The following is a 19,056-nucleotide window of genomic DNA, read 5'->3' as shown; positions in this document are numbered from 1 at the left end:
AAAACTGACCTTTTTCCATGGCAAGTTTCTGTATCTTTGTCCAGATGGCATAGACTACTGAAGCATTTTCCTTCACAGAGGAACATAAAAGTTTTTCCAAATAAGTTCTTGCTAAAGTTGTACAACCCACTCAGTTGTCGTGAAGTAATACCTGTGCATTTATTTAACAAAATACAGATGCATCTATTGTTTATATAGACTAAGACTATTCACTTAGGGTCATAGGGCCATTGATTTCAATCTGTTGTTGCCACTGCAAGGTCAGGAGTCAGGACTGACTCATGTCTTGGCCATTTTTCATACAAAATAAAATCTTTGTATTTTTCCATTGGAAATAATATTGTCTGTCTTTAATGGATCGGGTGGTGAAAAGAGATGCATTGCGGTCGAAATTATTTTAATTAGCCTAGGTGGGTGCGGGTAACAAACATTACTACAATGCATCGGTATAGAAACAATGGCATATTCACACAAGCGATGTGGTTGTGCAACTAGAAATGCATTGGAGGAGACATTGAAGAGAAGCAGGGAACCTTTTAGGCAGAAAGGCATGGACATTAGACATCACACCCCTGTCCTGCTCTGTAGCTGCTCCTTTTACACAGACATACACAATTAACAATTTAGGCATTTTGCAGATGCTCTTAATCCATAGCGATTTACATAAAGCAAGAAAAAAACATGGAGCTCTGCTAATACATCAAATGCATAAAAATAGTCATCATAGTTACATAAGTTGAGCCTATGCATACGCCTGTAAAGTCATCGAGGCTAGGGCAAGTGCTACGACAAGTGCTACGGGCTAAGATGGAGTCTGAAGAGGTGGGTTGTCAGACTACAGCCGAAGATTGGGAGTGAGTCTGCAGTTCTGATTGCAATGGGAAGTGCATCACGCCCGGCGCCACGGGGGTGCCTGGGGGTGCAAAGCACCCTCAGTTGAAAAATGTGCACCCTCAGTTTATGTTCTATGAAAAGTTATGAAAATACAAAAAATAACAAATATATTCGGAATATTATAATTGTCATAGAGATCACAATAACCGTATCGAAACACACTGTTTCCCCCCAGTAATATAGCATATAATATTATTTTGCTCGTTGCTGCGAGCTCCCATCTAATCCCTATTTAAAATCATCTGCCCGCTGCGGCGCTGCCACTGCTAGCACCACAGAGCTGTTTAGTGACGTCCTCTAGGCTACACCCACGGGGAAGTGGAAAGCGCGAAAAACTAATTTCTCTGTTGAGCCTACATAGAGACAGCACAGACAGCAGAAATGGACATTAGTAAAGTGGTTAGGAGTTAGTAAAAAAAAACACCGTCACTGGCACTGCAACTACCCGGGCGGAGGCAAGTAGCAGCACTAGCGATGAAAATAATAACACCACCGATACCGGCCCCGAGGACTCAGAGACAGAAGAAATGCCGCCTCCTCCCCCCGTGGAAAAGCCCTCCACCTCGGCGCCGGTGAGCCAGCCACACCCGCTGCCTCAGCCCCCTCGCCATGCCCTGCTGCTGGGTGTGTGCCGGTTGATTTGGGGACGGAGAAACCAGCACAGGTAGTCGTGCTACAATCATACCCAACTCGAACGTTTTATAATAAAGCATGCTCATTTCAAAGAACCTGGTATAATGAACGTGAGTGGCTGGAATATGCTGTGGTTTCTGATGCTGGCTTTTGTTATCCATGTCGGAGATTTCATATCGGTTCTAGTGCAAATTCAGACAAAGCCTAAACTGAAACCGGCTTCACTAACTGGAAAACAGCGATGGAAAAAGACAGGTTTTGCTAGACATGCTGCATGCATGCTGCAGCCAGCAAGGAACATGTGAAATGCACTTCGCTATGGAAGGAATATTGTGCTTGTAAAGTAAGCTCTCGAGCGAGCGAGAGAGGGAGAGAGAGAGAGAGAGGGAGGGGAGAGCGAGAGAGAGACAGAGACAAACACTGAGGGAGAGACAGAGACAAACACTGACTGACAGCCGCCGAGCTGCGTTACTGCGTAACACTACGATCTCATATTTTTCATGGCCACATTAAAATATAGGATTGTATAGCCTACTGTTTAATTGTCGTTTTAGAAAATGTTGTGTCTTGGCTGGGCAGCATGGGCATAATTATTTAATAGCATGTTAGGCTAAACGTTTGCACTTGACACTTTTTGTTTGATTGATTCATGATTGAATACATTTTTGATTGACTTAATTCAATAAATGCTGCAGTTTCAGAAATTCAGTTTTTGTATTGATTAATTGGTAATTGGTTAGATTGAATACTGTATTAACAGTTTGCAGATTGTAGGCCACCACTTAATTAAGTTAAATAAATAGGCCTATTTAACAGCAGTGCTAGTAGGCTAAATGTTATTTTATTTCAGGATTCAGCTATTGCATTGTTAAATCAATCAACATATGGCTACAGGATGATAACCTACTGTTCAGTTTTTTATATAAAATGTGTGGGGGCTGGGCACAGACGAGCCATTCTTATTCTGTCAGTTGACTTCTCCAAACCCCCACACAGTCCACTGCACCTTCTAGAGGCATAGGAACGTACAGGTCGGACCCTAGCCGTTTAATTTAACAGCGCAATAGCTGTATGACATGGGAAAAAACAACACTTATTTTGCACCCTGAGAATTATTGACGGCACCCTGAGTCATTCCATTCTGTAGCCGGGCCTGAAGTGCATTCCATAGTTTTGGAGCCAGAAGGGAGAAGCGTTTGGTACGTGTGGAGCGTTGCCCCTTTGTTTTTAGGGAAGGTACTTCCAGGGGGGAATTAAAAAACTTCAGTGCACTGTGCACAATGCAAGGAATAAATGCATTCGCCATCCGAAGGAAGTCTGATCCAATCACTTTTAGATTTCTCCAGTTTAATCCTGAGTTTAAGTTTTGTTGTGTTCAAGATCTGATTTCAGGCATGTTTAAGCCTCCAGGAAAATCCGTGTTGAGGTTCTTAATCCACTGTTTTTAATTAAAATGTCTTTGTCCTACTGTCCAGTTGGGATTGTGTTGAAGTCCAGCGCATTTTAGAGCTTCAATGCCGTGACTCCGTGAGCCATGAAATGTTGCACAAATCTTGTGGTTGTCTTTTTTGCATTGTTAATATTGTATCTGTGTTGTCCCAGCCTTGTACCTATTGTTTTACCCGTTTCTCCGACATATTGTAAACCACATTTTTCACATATAATAATAAATGCAGTTGCTGGTTCTCCAACACGCGTTTTGTAGTTCTATTTTTGACTAATTGTTTGGGTTTGAAGTATTCTGATCCCTGGCGTGCTGGTGTGTTGATTTCCTTTAGCTTGCTGTGTACTAGATAATCTTTAAGGTTTTTTTTTCTTTTTCTGTAGGCCGATATAAATTTATAATCTTTTAGAAGATCATCCGTTCGGTTCTCAAAATTCCTTTTTATTCTGTTGTTGGCTAGTGTGCTCTGTGTTGAATAACTGGTTATCAGGGCCAATTTAGGGCCTGGATCCCGCACTCTTATTTCTAAGAAGGTATTTTGAGCTTTCCGGAGAAATGTCCTAGTGTATCCTCTTAGTCTGAGAGCCTTAAACAGCGTTTTACAAGCTATTTTGAAATCACTTCTTTGCGTGCAAATCCTATGGAATCTTAGTAGTTGTGATTTGACTATTCCTGTGTAGGAGTGTGCCGGGTGGAATGACGTTTTGTGTAATAGGGCGTGAGTGTCTGTTTCTTTAAAGAATACTTTTAAGTCTAGTTTCCCATTTGTGTTAAAGTTTGGGCCCTTGAAGATTGTTACATCAAGAAAGTCAATCCTTTCTGTGTGTGTCACATATTTTATCGTTATGGATCTATGATGGCTATTTAAAACATCAATAAATTCCTGGAATTCTTCTTTGCTATGTTCCCATATTCCAAAAATATCATCCAGGAATCTATAGTAATGTGTCGGTTTAAGTCTGCATTTTTCTAGCGCTGTCTGTTCCCATATGCTCATGTAAATGTTTGCATAAGATGGTGCAAATCTCTTTCCCATGCCCTTTGATTTGTAAATATAACTTGTTGTTAAAGGTTGCCCCTTTGTTTTTAGGGAAGGTACTTCCAGGGGGGGGGGGGGGGGTTGTAGGGTCTGATCAAACTTGCAAGATATGGGGGTGCCATACCGTTGTTTGCTTTGAAGGCTAGCATCAGAGTTTTGTACTCTGTGCGGGCTGGCGGCGACCATACGTTTCATACAGAACAGCGTACGGGCCGGAATAAAGGCATCCCTGCCCTGCTCTCATTTCTCTCTTATCTCACTGTCATCTATCAGCAAAGGTCAACAGTCATTACACCCTTGTTAACTGTTAAATGCCACACTTCAAATGTTGCATAATCAGGTTGTCCAGTCCCCTAAATTAGATTGTAATAAGCCACCCACAGAGATTAACATAATTTATCACCTCTTGATGGCATCAGAGTAAAGAGTAGTCTTAGTAAACATTGCTATCATAGAATTAGCAAGATGAACCAGGCACAGTTTTAGAGGGTAGAGCCCAACGCAATCAATCTAGTTTTTACAGTCATGCGTGACTTTAGTGGTGTGCTGTTGTGTGCACTTACAGTACAGTATTTATTTTTTAGGGCTGTGCAATGTTTGCGTTAGTGTCAATGAATGTCAAAACCCACTGTAAAATATGAATCGGTGTAATTGATGATGAGGTGAGATGTGCTCTTACCGGTTTGGGGAGAGGATCAGAGTGACAAACAAAACAACAGAGAGGAAGGTGATTATCATCAGCAGCATGTAGGTGGCAGGGTTTCCTCTGCTGGCTACAAGACGAAAAGAGACCGGTTTACTGAAGGAATACTACACTCCAACACATGCACATTCGGTCACACATTTAATCAATATCAATATACTTCATTGACCGGGGTCCCCCAGGATCTGTGGCAAAACTACAACAAATCTCTTTGATGAAATGTGGTTAACACAACAGAAAGCCCACTCTCTGATGTTAACATAGTCATACCAACCTGAGGAACCAAAAGAAAATGTATTTCTAAATGTACAAGAAACAATATATAATATAGCCATTATCTACAGTAGGATCCAGAAATTGAATCAGAAGGAAACTTTAGCCAGTAATTATTTATGCAGTAGTTTGAAATATATGGATGAAAAAAGGCTTTGCTGCAATATTGTTGAAGTGTTGAAGTTTACCCGTAGTGAACACTGGCTCCCCCTCTCCATCAGCAAACACTGGATGTAAAGTGAAACCGTACTCTTCTGAACCAAAGAAATCACCTGTGTAATGACAATACACATTTGTCTTTAAATCATTTCAAAACATTGTCTGTGAGTGGATACGGTAAAGTACAATTTGACTGGAAACATGGAGGACTCATGGAAGCCATAATAGTATTTGTTGTATGACAAATACCGAATATACTGTAATGTAGCTGAGCTACAATTAAGCTCACATTATGTGTCAATAGGACGTGTTATGAGCTTGTAGAATAGGGATGCCAGACTGAAAGTGCTTAAATCCATTGCAACAATAAGAAAATGAGCTACTGTATGTACACGACACAAAATGGAACTCATTCTACAAATAAATAAATAAAGCCCATTCATACATTTGGTTATTTCCAATTAGTGCTTGGACACATTTTTGTCAAAATGTGTAAAGTAAAAATCTGGGGATTGAATATTATTGAGAATCTACAGCATGTAGTGTTTATCTTAATGCTGCATTTTTGTTTTTGTAAAGGAAAATACAGGAAAAACTCAAAAGGACAAAAGAAACACAAAAGCAAAAAGACAAAAAAGAAAAACAATCCTAACCCAGCTGCATCTTTGCCTGTCCATCTGTATGTAACGAGCCACACTTACCCCTTAGATACAGAGTACGGCCTGTGTAGGGCAGTCTGACCCAGCTTGGGCTGTTCTGTCTGTCAGTGTCCGGTAGCCTCAGGGCTGACCACTGGACCACCATGGCTACTGGCACAGAGCTATTGTCCATCAAGTTCCAAGACAGAGATGCACAGGTACTGTTGACAATCATCACACAGAAAAATCGCACACAGTGGCCTGCAGAACACAAGGAGGGAAGATAATCGAACAGATTAGGTTGCATTAGATCTTTTATTTTACTTAAAGAGGGAGTGCCACAATTTTTGTATTTTTCCAGTTTTTCACGTCTCTATGAGGTGACAGTACTTCATTAGACACCCTGGAGTCGTTTTTATGTGCAATGGTGTATTAACTTTGTATTTAGGGTTTCTTCCTGGAGGCTGAACCCTTGACAGTCAAACGGGCCAATGAAATAAACAGTAATATAGTGACATCACACTATCAGCCCCTCCCCTAACCCCTCCCCCTTTATCATAAAACTACAGCTGTGGGTGCGGCTTCAGTTCAGGTGGATCACCACCCATCACCACCCACCAGGCAAACCAGGCATACTTAATGAACTGGTGGGCGTGCCCACATAAAAACAACATTTTAACAAATACTGTACACTTTTTCAAAAGATTATACCTCCTTATATAAGACCTGGTGATCATGTTTCAGGGTGGAAAAAAATCATGGCACTCCATCTTTAACAGTGAGCATACTCTGTATACAGCTACCTTATGTATAGAAAATGTGAATAGAATGATCCATGCACTATTACTGTAACATTACTGGTGTCCAGTAATGGATGGCACTCACATGGTGCATTTGAAATATAACGGTGAAATTCAAAACAGTACCAAAGGGCAATTACAACCGGGGGTAATTTGTAGAGCACATTATCGGCACATTATCTAGCTTTGAAAAACAACTTCTGGGTTTTTTGAAGACATTTTGTAAATAGCCAATTCAATTATAATTCTTATTAGCTATTTAATGAAAATATGATTAAATTAATTAGACAAACTCAGTAAACAAACATCCCAGCAGTGTACCCACATGTAGTGCTGTTATTAGGATTATCCCTCTTGCTTTTTCAATTAGAGAGCTACAAACAAGCAGTCATCAGTGTTTCCCAAACCTTTTCAGCTCGAGACCCAAAAGTCTTAATTTGGTGTCTCACCAGGAACCAAAAGTAAGAATTTCATTACATGAATTAATATTGTAGCTCACGTCAAATGTTATTTTATTGGGGGGTGCTGGAAAATCTTAATTTTTTCTATTTTTGAAAATCATAAAAAAGGCAATATAAGAAAAGTATATTTACTCACAAACCATAAAGTGGTTTGTGAAACACTGGGCTAGATATGCCAGACTTTGTTTTTTAATGTCACTGGTTTGTAATTGTCTTGTTTACTGTCATGTCTTTATTGTGTTATTTTATTATCTGTGTGGACCTCAGGACAATTAGCTGATCAGAAAAATGGAGATCCAAATAAACTCTACTCAATCAACTCAATGCATCGTGTATTGAGTGCATCGAGGAGGAGTGCCTATAGTTGCATAAATAAATAAATAAATAACTCACGTTTGGGCTGTCTGTTCAGAGTCATCTTGAAGTTGCTCTCCGAGCTCCCCAGACTGTTGTAGGCCTTCACAGTCACAGTATGGACCTCCTGGCTCCACTCAAAGCTGTAGGAGGCCACCTGCTCTATCTGCTCACTGGTCACATTTCCACCGGAGTCCTGGTGCTCAACTACAAGTCCATTGACACAATAGGAGTGTCCACCTATGGGGGGATGCTGAAGAGGAAGACCTTTGAGTTATACATTTTTTAAATTGGGAAAACATATATATATTTTAATTTTAACCCATTTAGGACAGGAACCCCTTTTGGGGTTTTTACCTTTCAAGACGAGAACCCATTTTTGTTTTTCAGAAACTATAGGTCAGGATTTAGAAGGCGTTTTAGAATCGGCCGCAGTCCTAAATGGGTCAAGGATATTACCGCCTTTTTAATTCAAATAATTCCCTGGTCTACCTTGAAGAGTAGAGTGACGTTGGTTTGGTTTCTGTTTGGAACATCCACAAGAATTCTCCAGAAGTCAGGACCGTGCTCAGGAGCTGAAAACATGCAGTATAATATTATGTCATAATAGCATATAATATAATTTCATATTATCCTCCTACACATACACACTATTTACCTTATGTGACCTGTTATGTTAAGAGAAGGTGATGAGATCATGAGATAATGTATTAATCATGATGTGTGGTGTGTGTGTGTGTGTGTGTGTGTGTGTGTGTGTGTGTGTGTGTGTGTGTGTGTGTGTGTGTGTGTGTATGTGTGTGTGTGTGCGTGCTCGCGCGCAAGTGCGTGCATGCATGCATGCGTGTATACATGTCGCAGTGGTTATGAGTGCATCTGTGCATCGGCATCTGAAAGCTGTGCGTGGGTTAGTTAGTGAAACTACCACAGCAGAGGGCCATTCGTGTCAGCCTACCTCTGCGATTCTGGGGAATGGAGTAGACGGATTCCGTCCAGCCACTCCAGTGGCCTGTGCTGCTAGCGGACATGCAGCGGACCTGCACCACATATACCCTGCACATGTCTGGATTCTCTGGAACCGCCACATCTGCCTGCGCAACACGCGTTGGACTCTGGATCTGCAAGCGGCACATGTTGTTTTCTCAGAACTTCATGATGTATAATGTAGAAATTACCACTTCACTGTTTTACCCATTTCCTCAATCAATTCATCCAATTCAGCTTCTAAAATGAAAAATAACTCAAGAGAAAGTTTCCGAGAATGTTTTTCAATTTCCACAAAACCTAAAGTGGCACTTGAACAATGGCACTTCAAACTCATACTGGACCTGCTAAAGTCAGGCTGAACATTAGATGCCAAATTTAATAGGAACGATGTGGATAGTCATTTCACAGGACCAGCTGGGTACATATACTGTCTACTTGTTGTCTACTTGTCTACTGTTGTTTGTTTGCTTCCATTTGGAAGGCTCATAAATTAAAATAAATTGCTTCTTAGTATTTCATTAGCTGTTTGGACAGTTTCAGGGAAGGAGAGCAAACTGTGACAGACGTCATGTCTCGCATTGCAGGTTGGTGAATTAACTCTTCAACAGCTCTTAATCTCTACCATGTTGGCAAGTTACAGAATCCATTGTTGCATATTTGTAGATACAGTATACATGACATTCATAGCACAATCTGGCAGTGGCGGTGCACGTTAACAGTCTAATAAAAAGCAGCTATACCTTCCACTCTGGCTGGGCCCTCACAGTGGAGGGGGAGTGATACCGGAACTGGCACTGGACACCTTCCACGGGCAGAAATGGATTATCCCATGTAACCAAGAGTGCCCCATTAGCCTGCGTCACTGCCTTCGCATTACTTGGAATGTGAGGTTTCACTGTAGGGGAGACAGGATGGGAGTTGAGTGGTGACCAAACTCGCCAAAGCACAAGAACTGGTAGAACTGCTATGTGCCTTAAAACTAACATAGAACTCTGAATAGAATAGTCCCCTTTGGTGCTGTAAGATAAGTAAGAATATTGGCGGTTTATGTGTAAAGGACTTTGTCCTTTCTCAATAGGAATGTGCTTGGATTTCGCCCATCGTTTTGTGAGCCCAATATATTGTGAGCAGACTACTTATTCACCACCTGGATAGGAGTTGTCACCATGTGAACTCTAAACGGGGAGCATTCCGAAAATCTTTGTTATTTGAACAGAATGTGGATATTGGACATTTTGTTTTTTATTCTGCCGAGTGATTTAACAGATCACATCTGATGAAAGCATCCACATCATTGATTATGTATTTCTGCCTCATCTCTTTCTCACACACACAGACAACATCTGTGTGTGTGTGTGTGTGTGCGCTCCTCACCTTGGTCTGTGGGTAAGACATAGATGGGTCTGGACCTGACGGGGCCCAGTGGAGACGGCAGCTCCAGCCACACCTTATAGCAGTTCATCCTCAGAGGCTGAATGGTGCAGCTCCGTACCCTCTCGCCCAGCCTGCCCGGGTAGCACACAGACTCACCCTTTTCTCCCACTTCCTCCCCGGCTCTCTCCCTCTCCTCCATTACATCACATGGCAGGTCGGCCCACCTGTAATGGAAGCGGAATGTGGAAGTGAATGAACATAGAGTAAACTTAGGACTGAGGCAAGCTGGTGACTCAGTACTGTGAGGTACAGGACACACCCTTTCCTTGCAATGCTGTCGCAGGGTTTGGATGCAGTTCAAAACCCCTTGGCACATGCAGTCGTCCTATTAACACCACACACACACACACACACACACACACACACACACACACACACACACACACACACACACACACACACACACACACACACACACACACACACACACACACACACACACACACACACAATAATGGGGGATGAGGAGGATGGATGAGAACAGTCAACAGTACACTACCGTCCCAAATCCCTCTGGGGTAGACATGAGTACACACACAACAATGTTGTCTGTTCAGTGGTTCTTATGAGAAAGAACAAAGAACCTGATCAGTCCCTGTATGGTTCTTTAGACGTTCTGTACTGGTTCTTCAGCTTAGATTAGGCACCCCTAATGTTTCTATATATATACCATCATTTTACAGGTGTTACACAGAACCTTGAAGATAGGTGCTGTATAGCACCAAATAGTGGTGTGTCGGTCATGAACAAATGGCTCAAATGAACCAGTTGTTTTTGGTGAACAAAATGAACTAGGTCTCTTCAGTGAAAGATCCGTCAGTCAGTTCAGTTGCAAATGAGATGCGGTGACTGACTGACTGACTGAGAACAAAAACTCGTTAACTCTGAATGAAGTGCTGTGACCAACATACAGTACACTCCACCCCCACCCACCCCTGCTTCTCGAAAGTGGTGAACAATCGAGAACGCAATTAATGGATCTTTAAACTGAAAGACCCCGAATGATTCGGTTTACTGAAATTAACGATAGTTCCCATCACTAGCACCAAAAGAGGTTCCCCCATGTTTACGAGCACTAACATCATCTCATTAGGCAACCACCTGGGAATCAGAAGGGTCTCGGTCAAAGTGTCCTTGAGAAAAACACTCAAATCCTAATTGCTCCCGACGAGCAGGATGGTGCCTCCGGTAGTCTTTGCCGTCTTTGCAGTCAATGTGTGTGTGAATAGGTAAACGTGAGGCATGTTTAAAGATGGAGTGCCGTGATTTTTGTATTTTTTCCAGTTTGTGTTTATGACAGTACTTCATTAGACCCCTTGGTGTGGTTGTTATGGGCAATGATGTCCCTTTGTATTTAGGGTTTGTTCCTGGAGGCTGAAACCTTGTGATAATGCCAGCCGATGGTCGGAGGCTCCAAGGAGTAGACAGGTCGACAAACACGTTTCAGGCATTTTATTGACCTCCAAAAGTGTCTTTAGACAGTGCAAATACAAAAATAAATGATAACTACTGGCCAAAATAACGTTCCACAAACAGGAAACAACATTACTTAAGAAAATAACAAACAGTAACTGTTACAGGCTTAAATGCCTCCTGCGATGAGGCCCTGGCTCACAGTTCTAACCTGTTGCTCTTTCACGACTAGCCTCAAGTGAGACTGAACTGCCTCCACCTGCAGCAATCCTGCTCTTAAACAGGTGGGGCAAACCATCCTCTAATCAGTAAGTGATAATTAACTCACCACACGGCTAACTAAAGCCTACGAGTAATCTTTCACACAACTATCTTTTAGAGGAATATACAATCAACTACATTTCACACATGTCATTTACTAAGACAACATAATACAATGAAAAATGCAACAAAAAACACCCCTCCTCCTCCACAGTACTTGGCACCCTCCAATCTAGAGAGGAGTGCCAGCCCTGCAGAGGGGAGACAGGTGACAAATAATGCAACCTCAGTGTCAATACAAATATAAACATATTTAAACCTCTTGCAATCATTGTGTGGAATAATAACAATGTCATTTGTACAATATATATATAGGGCACGGGCTGCCCCGTGACTAACATCATCTCATTAAGCAACCACCTGGGAATCAGAAGGTTCTCGGTCAAAGTGTCCTTGAGAAAAACACTCAAATCCTAATTGCTCCCGACGAGCAGGATGGTGCCTCGGGTAGTCTTTGCCGTCATGAGTCAATGTGTGTGTGAATAGGTAAATGTGAGGCATGTTTAAAGATGGAGTGCCGTGTGTTTATGACAGTACTTCATTAGACCCCTTGGTGTGGTTGTTATGTGCAATGATGTCTTCCCTTTGTATTTAGGGTTTCTTCCTGGAGGCTGAAACCTTGACAGTAAAACGTGGCATATGTAAAAAAGTGATATAGTACATCACAATGTCAATATCATAAAATGTGAAGCGTTTTAGTTGTTGGAAGACTAGATAAGAAACCATTTACCATTCATACCTTTCCTGCCTTCCCTATAGGAGCTCAGGTCAGTACTTGTCTGCTTAAAATATACTGTAGGTTTGCCTGAGGGGAGGTTTGATATCCCTTTTCTGATCTCAAAAGATCAGAGACACTTTGGAATGAGAATTACTGTAGATCTTTGCCTATGTTTTTTGACTCATTGATTGATATCCTTTGACAAAATGCATAAACATATAATTTGTATCTGTCAAATGGATAAAACACAGTTTTACAGTACACCGTTACAGTAACTGTAATACAGTTACAGTACACTAGTACTGTAAGTAAAACATATTTTTGCCTTTCAATTTTAAAGTGGAATGAAGCTGATACAGTATGCACATCACTTGTTGGGGTGCTGGGTTAAAAGAAATACTGTAGTCTGCTCAGACAGCTGTATGCTCTGAATCATTTTTATTCAGAGCATACAACTGTGTGTCTGTACGCACTTCGTCCTGGATGTGCATAATAAATAATAAATAGTTTGAATTTTTATTACAACATTTCGAGCATGGGCTCTTCAAATCAATACTCAATCAAATCAATTAAAATCCCCTTTTCTCTCCTCTCCACATCGCTGCAGTGATTCAGTAACTAAAAAACTCCAGTGAAACTCTTTACGCTTTAACGCCTATCTCCCAATGGCGCTGCCAAAATGTATGAGCTTGTGAGTGTGCAGTTGTGCACTGTGCAGTCTCTATTCATTTTCCAAATATTAAGTGGCAACATCACTTATTACGTATTTGTGTGAAAACAAAACAACAAAACCTGTCACCTACAGGTGACACAGCCCTAAACCTAGCCCTATTGCTACCCCTAATTCTAACCCTAATGTTGCGTTCACACGGGCAGACGCAAAGATGTACAGACAGTATAGTTGTGTGAGTTTGAACTGTCTTTACCTGGATAGGAAAGTGAGCTTAGTCCACTGTGTGTTTTCCCAGCTGCAGGTCATAGCATCAATGTCACCAGTGGTCTGACAGCTGATATCAATGGCTGCACCTGAGACAGAGGGAGAGACACCCTGTTGTCAGGAAAGCTAAGCAGCGGCAGCAGCAACATGTGGTGTCCCAGTTGATTTCCTTAGACATACATTTGTTTTTTTGCTACTTTGTAGTGAGTGGTGCAACAGCACCCCCTGTTGGTACCCTAAACATAAGGACATACATACATACATACATACATACATACATACATACATACATACATACATACATACATACATACGTAGGGATAGACATAGGGAGGGACTGACATTGCTGTTCCTTGGAGTGGCTGCACCACTCAAAAAACTTGAGTGGTGCAGCTCCGCTAGAACTAAATATTCATTTATTGATCTTAGTATCTATGCATGATATGGATCAATATGACGCAATTCATTACAAGATATCATACACGTGACTGACATACAATAATGATCTGACTGCACTAAATGAATACCATAATATAAGCGTTGTGAGCTTGTAGATGGGCTTGTGTAGACTGTAGACCGCTACTTTTGAAAGTGCATTTATTTACGAAAAACTTTGTAAATCATTCATTCCCGCTTCATCAGCACTCACAGTCACACACTTACATAGATCAGGCTGTAAGGGATGTTCCATTCCACTCACCTTCTACATAGATAAGGCTGTAAGGGATGTTCCATTCCACTCACCTTCTACATAGATCAGGCTGTAAGGGATGTTCCATTCCACTCACCTTCTACATAGATAAGGCTGTAAGGGATGTTCCATTCCACTCACCTTCTACATAGATCAGGCTGTAAGGGATGTTCCATTCCACTCACCTTCTACATAGATCAGGCTGTAAGGGATGTTCCATTCCACTCACCTTCTACATAGATCAGGCTGTAAGGGATGTTCCATTCCACTCACCTTCTACATAGATCAGGCTGTAAGGGATGTTCCATTCCTGGGTGCACTGCAGTAGATCATACATCCTCCTCTCTGATGGACGCACGGTGACCTGGCTCACCTGGGTGATTGGACAGGGATTACTCCAGATGAGTGTTGCATTTGCACTGCATTTGCTTGGGGATCATGGGACAGAATCCATGTCTCTGCTTTTGATCTCCCCCACCGCGCTCATTAATTTATATTGCCGGCGGGCGGGTCTTGTTGTTTTGTCCTTGCTGAATTAATAAGCATTTCATTTTGTGAAAGGTCTGGTACTGTGATACACATTAAACATGACATCCCTGTTTTGGGATAACTTTAAAAAGAAAAAAAGAAATAGCAGATCACTACAAGGTCACAACAGGTCGCAACTCGCTAAGCTTGTAGATCTGCAATTTTTTTCACTATTTGCTAATGTTGCTAAAGAAAATAAGTTGTTACTGTATTTACCCGTCGGTTGAGCAGACTAGACTGGCTGTGGGGAAGCTGATGATTGAAGTTGAGAATCCACACAGCCATGTTGGCGTTGGTGTCAAGGTCGTTGAAGACACAATACACTGTCACATTCTCCCCTGCCTTCACCACCACCTTCTCTGGGATGTAGCTCACAGCTGAGGAAAAAAAATAAACATGATTTACCATTTAAGTAAACACTGTACATGTACACCAAAAATGGTCCCCGACAGCATAATCAGAGCAAATATCGGGCAGTGTGTACGAGCCATAAGTGAATTCATATAAAAAGGAAGCCTAATAGAGGGATCAGCATAGGGCAACCGCTAGAGGGGACTGCGTGCGAAGTGCCGTACTGGCAAACCGCTTTTGGTAAAAACATCCTTTCAGTTCACGGCTGTTCAATCTGGAATGACCTACCTCTGACAATAAGAGATTGTCCGTCATTTCCATCCTTTAAGTACAATCAAAAAAAAAATGGTTACTCGACAACCAAACCTGTGACCATGTATAGTCTAATTATAGTCTAGTGCACCTTGACAGCGTAATGAGCGTATCCTATATTACTTGAAAGCAATACTGCACCTTATGCACATAAATAGCTATAAATCCATATTGCCCTTAAAAAACGCTAAATTATATAGATGCACTTTACACCTTTGTACTTTCCTTGTATATGTATGTTTTAATGCTTTGTTTCCGGTGTATTTACATTGCATTTATGTAATGTCCATTAATATGCACTGTCCCATCTAAATAAACAAATACAGTAAAGTAAAGTAAAAGGTAGCCAACGACTTTACATAACTTGACATACACAGGCTCTGTAGGCGTTTTTCTCGGATTGCTTCATACCGAGAACTGAGAAACCACATGTTGTTGAAGTGAAAGTGAGTGGGTGTTAGGTTAAACAATGTTGATCCAGATGAAAGAATAATACTTCATTATCCTGCAGAGCTGTTACCGCAACCTCAGCTATCAAGGTATGGTAGTACATTCTGGTGTCTTGGTTTGTTTAAGAAGCTACGTGTGTAAGGTGTGGCGGCCCGACGATGTCTGTCTGACATGTCTGAAGTGCTTACTTGCGTTCAGTTTATTAAGGCAGGTACAGTAGATGATGAGTTCATGGTCTTCAACTGGGCTGTGTGCCCTTTTGGTTTAGTTGGTTGTTTCTCACCAATATTTCTATCTCACAATTGATCACTCATCCAATGCCTGACTTACTGACTTTATGCACATAATTATATAATCTACACTAAACTATTCGTTACTATGTGGACTTCTTCCATCTTGTTTCAACCTTTAACAGGCAGTCATAACAACTGTGAACATACTTAGTGTGGTGTAAATCTTAGATTAGAACCGGTTTTGGTACACTAGACCAAGTTTTGAGGCACAGCCCAGTTGATTGGGGTTGGTTTATGTTTGGTTGGCATTTGTTTGTGTTTACAACAGATTGGAGGAGTGATTTTTGCTGGGTACACTGGGACAGGGAGTTACCAATCATCCGACAATGATGATTTTTTAGTGCTTGTGATGTACAATCGTGGGTATGATTACGGCCAAGTGGTTTAGCCAACTTGGCAGAAACTATGCTTCCTCATCAGGGGGACTGGTTGATTTGTAATTTTTTGGGTGGTTTCTTATTTTTGTATGTATTCCGTGGTTAGTAGCAGTACCAGCCATAGCATTGGCTTGGGCCTTTAAGGGCACAGTCAGACAACGCTTCCACATTGGTGAACTTTGACCGGGCATCAACCAATAGGAAAGAAGTACCGTACCGTGGTTTGACCTCACGTGGCAGGTATTTCGGCTTGTAGGTTTACTTCAGTGAGCCAACCACACCAACATAAGTCAAACAAACTACACACCAGAAAACCGGCAGTGCCAACGAGTCACGACCCACAAGATAACATGGGATATTGACACGTCTGATGCCACGACATGTGTGACTGGTTGAGTGGTTCTCAACCACTGCTAGACCCCCTCAAGGGCCTTTGACCTTCCATAGTCCATCCTGATTGGCCAATTCCGAACATTGCTGACGCACATTACCCCATTACCTGACCTGGAGGAGACCTGTGCTAGGAGCACTTATTCCTCATCATACATTTCTATCTCACCATAATTGCTCACTAATCCAACACTCTCCCTCCTTACACTGATTACTGACGCCACATATCATTCAAGAGCTGGTTATTTATTTTGTTTATTTCTAATAACGTCTGGACAGAACTATTCTTTACTAGACTCTCCACTTAATTGCAACTCTTAATGAGCACTCATAACACAGGCATGTACTGTCTGTCCGTGCTATCACTGGGAAGCTCACCTCCATCAAATGAGTCAAAATCAACCCCCACCTCAGTGTGTGCGTTGCTGTGTCTCACCTCATTAAATTCTTAACCTCTGAAACAATTACTCATCATGAGAAACATACACAAATGTATCAGCTTTCTGCACCACAATGACTCACGGAATACAGTACTTGGAACATTAAAGTTACCATTTAATGGTAACTTTAATGTTCAACACTTTACATGGTATGGTAGATTACAAATAACATTAAAATGTAAAAGTTACCTGTGGCAATATATTAGGCTAATTATGACTGGCCTCTGATTCAGACCTTATGGATCTTTGCCCTAGAGTTCTCATCGGGCCCGAAAATTAAGGCCCGGCCCTAACTGATCAGGCCCTAGGCCCGGCCCGACTAATTAGCATAGATTTTAGGCCCGACCCGGCCCTAAAATGTCGGGTCGGAATTAGTTCTTTGTGAATGGCTAAAGCAAATGACCGCTGGATGGCTGGGGCCAGTTTTATCGTTTAGCATTGACATGCCATTAAATCTACCTGAGAGATAATGAAGGTCAATGGGTGAATCCTACACAGTCATAAATAATGGAACGCCTCGTCTCTGGACGTAGTATAGAAAACTAGAAAAGTGTGCTGTGCTGTTATTTCTAATAATAGCTGGCTCTGGGTAAAGTTTTTACGGATCTATTAATTGGACATAACCTGTAGGTATAGTAGAAAAAAATTTGTTTATAAAAAAAGAATGGGATCATCATCATGATCAGGATTCCAGGGAAAACATTTTTGGTTGCACGACCTATGGTTCAACATTATGGGTGGAGGTTGTTGAATGGCTTACTGGGAGTGTGAGTGGGAGTACTGATCAGTCTCGCAGTGTCTGATAGGGGATTCACACTATGGTCCCGGGTGCGCACTCGGGACCACTTAGCAGATGTTGTGGTAGTGTGAATGATGCGTACCGTTCCCGGGAGCGGATTGCCCAACCGTCCCCGGGACCGCATGGGGGGCGGGTCTCTGGACCGTTGAAGTGTATTCAGATACGGATCGTTCCAATGTGAATGCATGCGTACCTAAAGAAGGAAGTGGACTGTTTTTTTTAAAGAACGTGACACAATCTCTAGTCGACGAGCCAAGCGTCAACAAAAAAAAAAACACAGCCGCTGCAGTGCTGCACAACGCGTAACACCAGCTCATTTCTCAACACCGCCCGTCTCCTGTTGAATCTGCGTATACGCGCAGCACCGCAGTACGGGCTGATCTTATTACACGTGGCTCTTGGGCTTTGCTTGGCATAATTTCCAAAGTAAAACAAAATAATAATAATGCTAAAGTAGAATCCATAGCAAACTAATATCAAACACGACACTGGAGCACAGAACTGACTGACACAGTGAATAGCAGGCAGGCTGACAGTATAGTAGTATAACGGCAAAGAGGCAATGCAATTCAGTGTGTCTGGATTTATTTGACACAATGTCGCACAGTTGATGGTCAGTGTCCGTGCGCGCCAGCCATCAAGCACACCGTCATCAGGAGGATTAAAGTGTGTTATGCAAGTGTACCCGGGTGCGCTGTTGAATCTCGGGTAATGCGAATCATGGCCATCGGGGACCAGGCAACCGTATTCGGAAACGGTTCCAATGAAACGGATTCAGTCCGTCTCAGTGTGAATCCCCTATCAGATTAGCTACTCAAAGCTTCACCAACAGATAGGGTCAAAAACGTAAACGTAATGGGTCTTTAAATCGGCCCCTGGCCGTTCCGTCCTAAAAAGATACAATGTACACTTTGTACAGATAGCATGTTGACAGTTGCAATGTACTAGCCGGAAGGCTAAACAAATTCATGAATGCCTTATAATGCCAAAAATCCATTAACATATTTTTTATTATGACACTAAATTGAAGGCTATAATTGTAAGGGGATCCATTGAATGACAGGAGGCAGCTGTGATACATTCCATTGTCAGTCTACTATGTTGGTTGAGCAATCTAAAGGTCATGAAGGCTTGCCGGTGATGAAAGAACTCTGTTGAACCGAATCTAGACTGTTCTCCAACCTTTTTAAAGAATGAAAGTCTAATCAGGTAAATAA

At 41.9% G+C, this 19,056-nt stretch overlaps 2 protein-coding genes across 4 annotated transcripts in view; one reads left to right on the top strand and one right to left on the bottom strand.

The window, feature by feature from the left end:
* lurap1 (leucine rich adaptor protein 1) overlaps positions 1-19,056 on the top strand; it is a 435,521-nt gene that overhangs the window by 68,628 nt on the left and 347,837 nt on the right. The window lies entirely within an intron of this gene.
* The window catches only part of lepr (leptin receptor), a 65,308-nt gene that overhangs the window by 3,145 nt on the left and 43,107 nt on the right, over positions 1-19,056 (bottom strand). For all 3 annotated transcript variants that reach the window (XM_083767148.1, XM_083767149.1, XM_083767150.1), the window contains 11 exons: positions 14,644-14,804; positions 14,173-14,272; positions 13,198-13,297; positions 9,760-9,983; positions 9,126-9,280; positions 8,354-8,516; positions 7,891-7,973; positions 7,438-7,651; positions 5,847-6,044; positions 5,175-5,258; positions 4,690-4,783 (listed from right to left, as the gene is read on the bottom strand). In XM_083767148.1, coding sequence (XP_083623274.1) covers positions 4,690-4,783; positions 5,175-5,258; positions 5,847-6,044; positions 7,438-7,651; positions 7,891-7,973; positions 8,354-8,516; positions 9,126-9,280; positions 9,760-9,983; positions 13,198-13,297; positions 14,173-14,272; positions 14,644-14,804 — 1,576 coding nt within the window. The remainder of the gene's footprint in view (positions 1-4,689; positions 4,784-5,174; positions 5,259-5,846; positions 6,045-7,437; positions 7,652-7,890; positions 7,974-8,353; positions 8,517-9,125; positions 9,281-9,759; positions 9,984-13,197; positions 13,298-14,172; positions 14,273-14,643; positions 14,805-19,056) is intronic.

This window comes from Protomyctophum parallelum, assembly GCF_964188405.1.
Source record: "Protomyctophum parallelum genome assembly, chromosome: 6".
Taxonomy (NCBI): domain Eukaryota; kingdom Metazoa; phylum Chordata; class Actinopteri; order Myctophiformes; family Myctophidae; genus Protomyctophum; species Protomyctophum parallelum.
The sequence above is the reverse complement of the archived record's forward strand: the minus strand, read 5'-3'. Positions and strand labels throughout refer to the sequence as shown.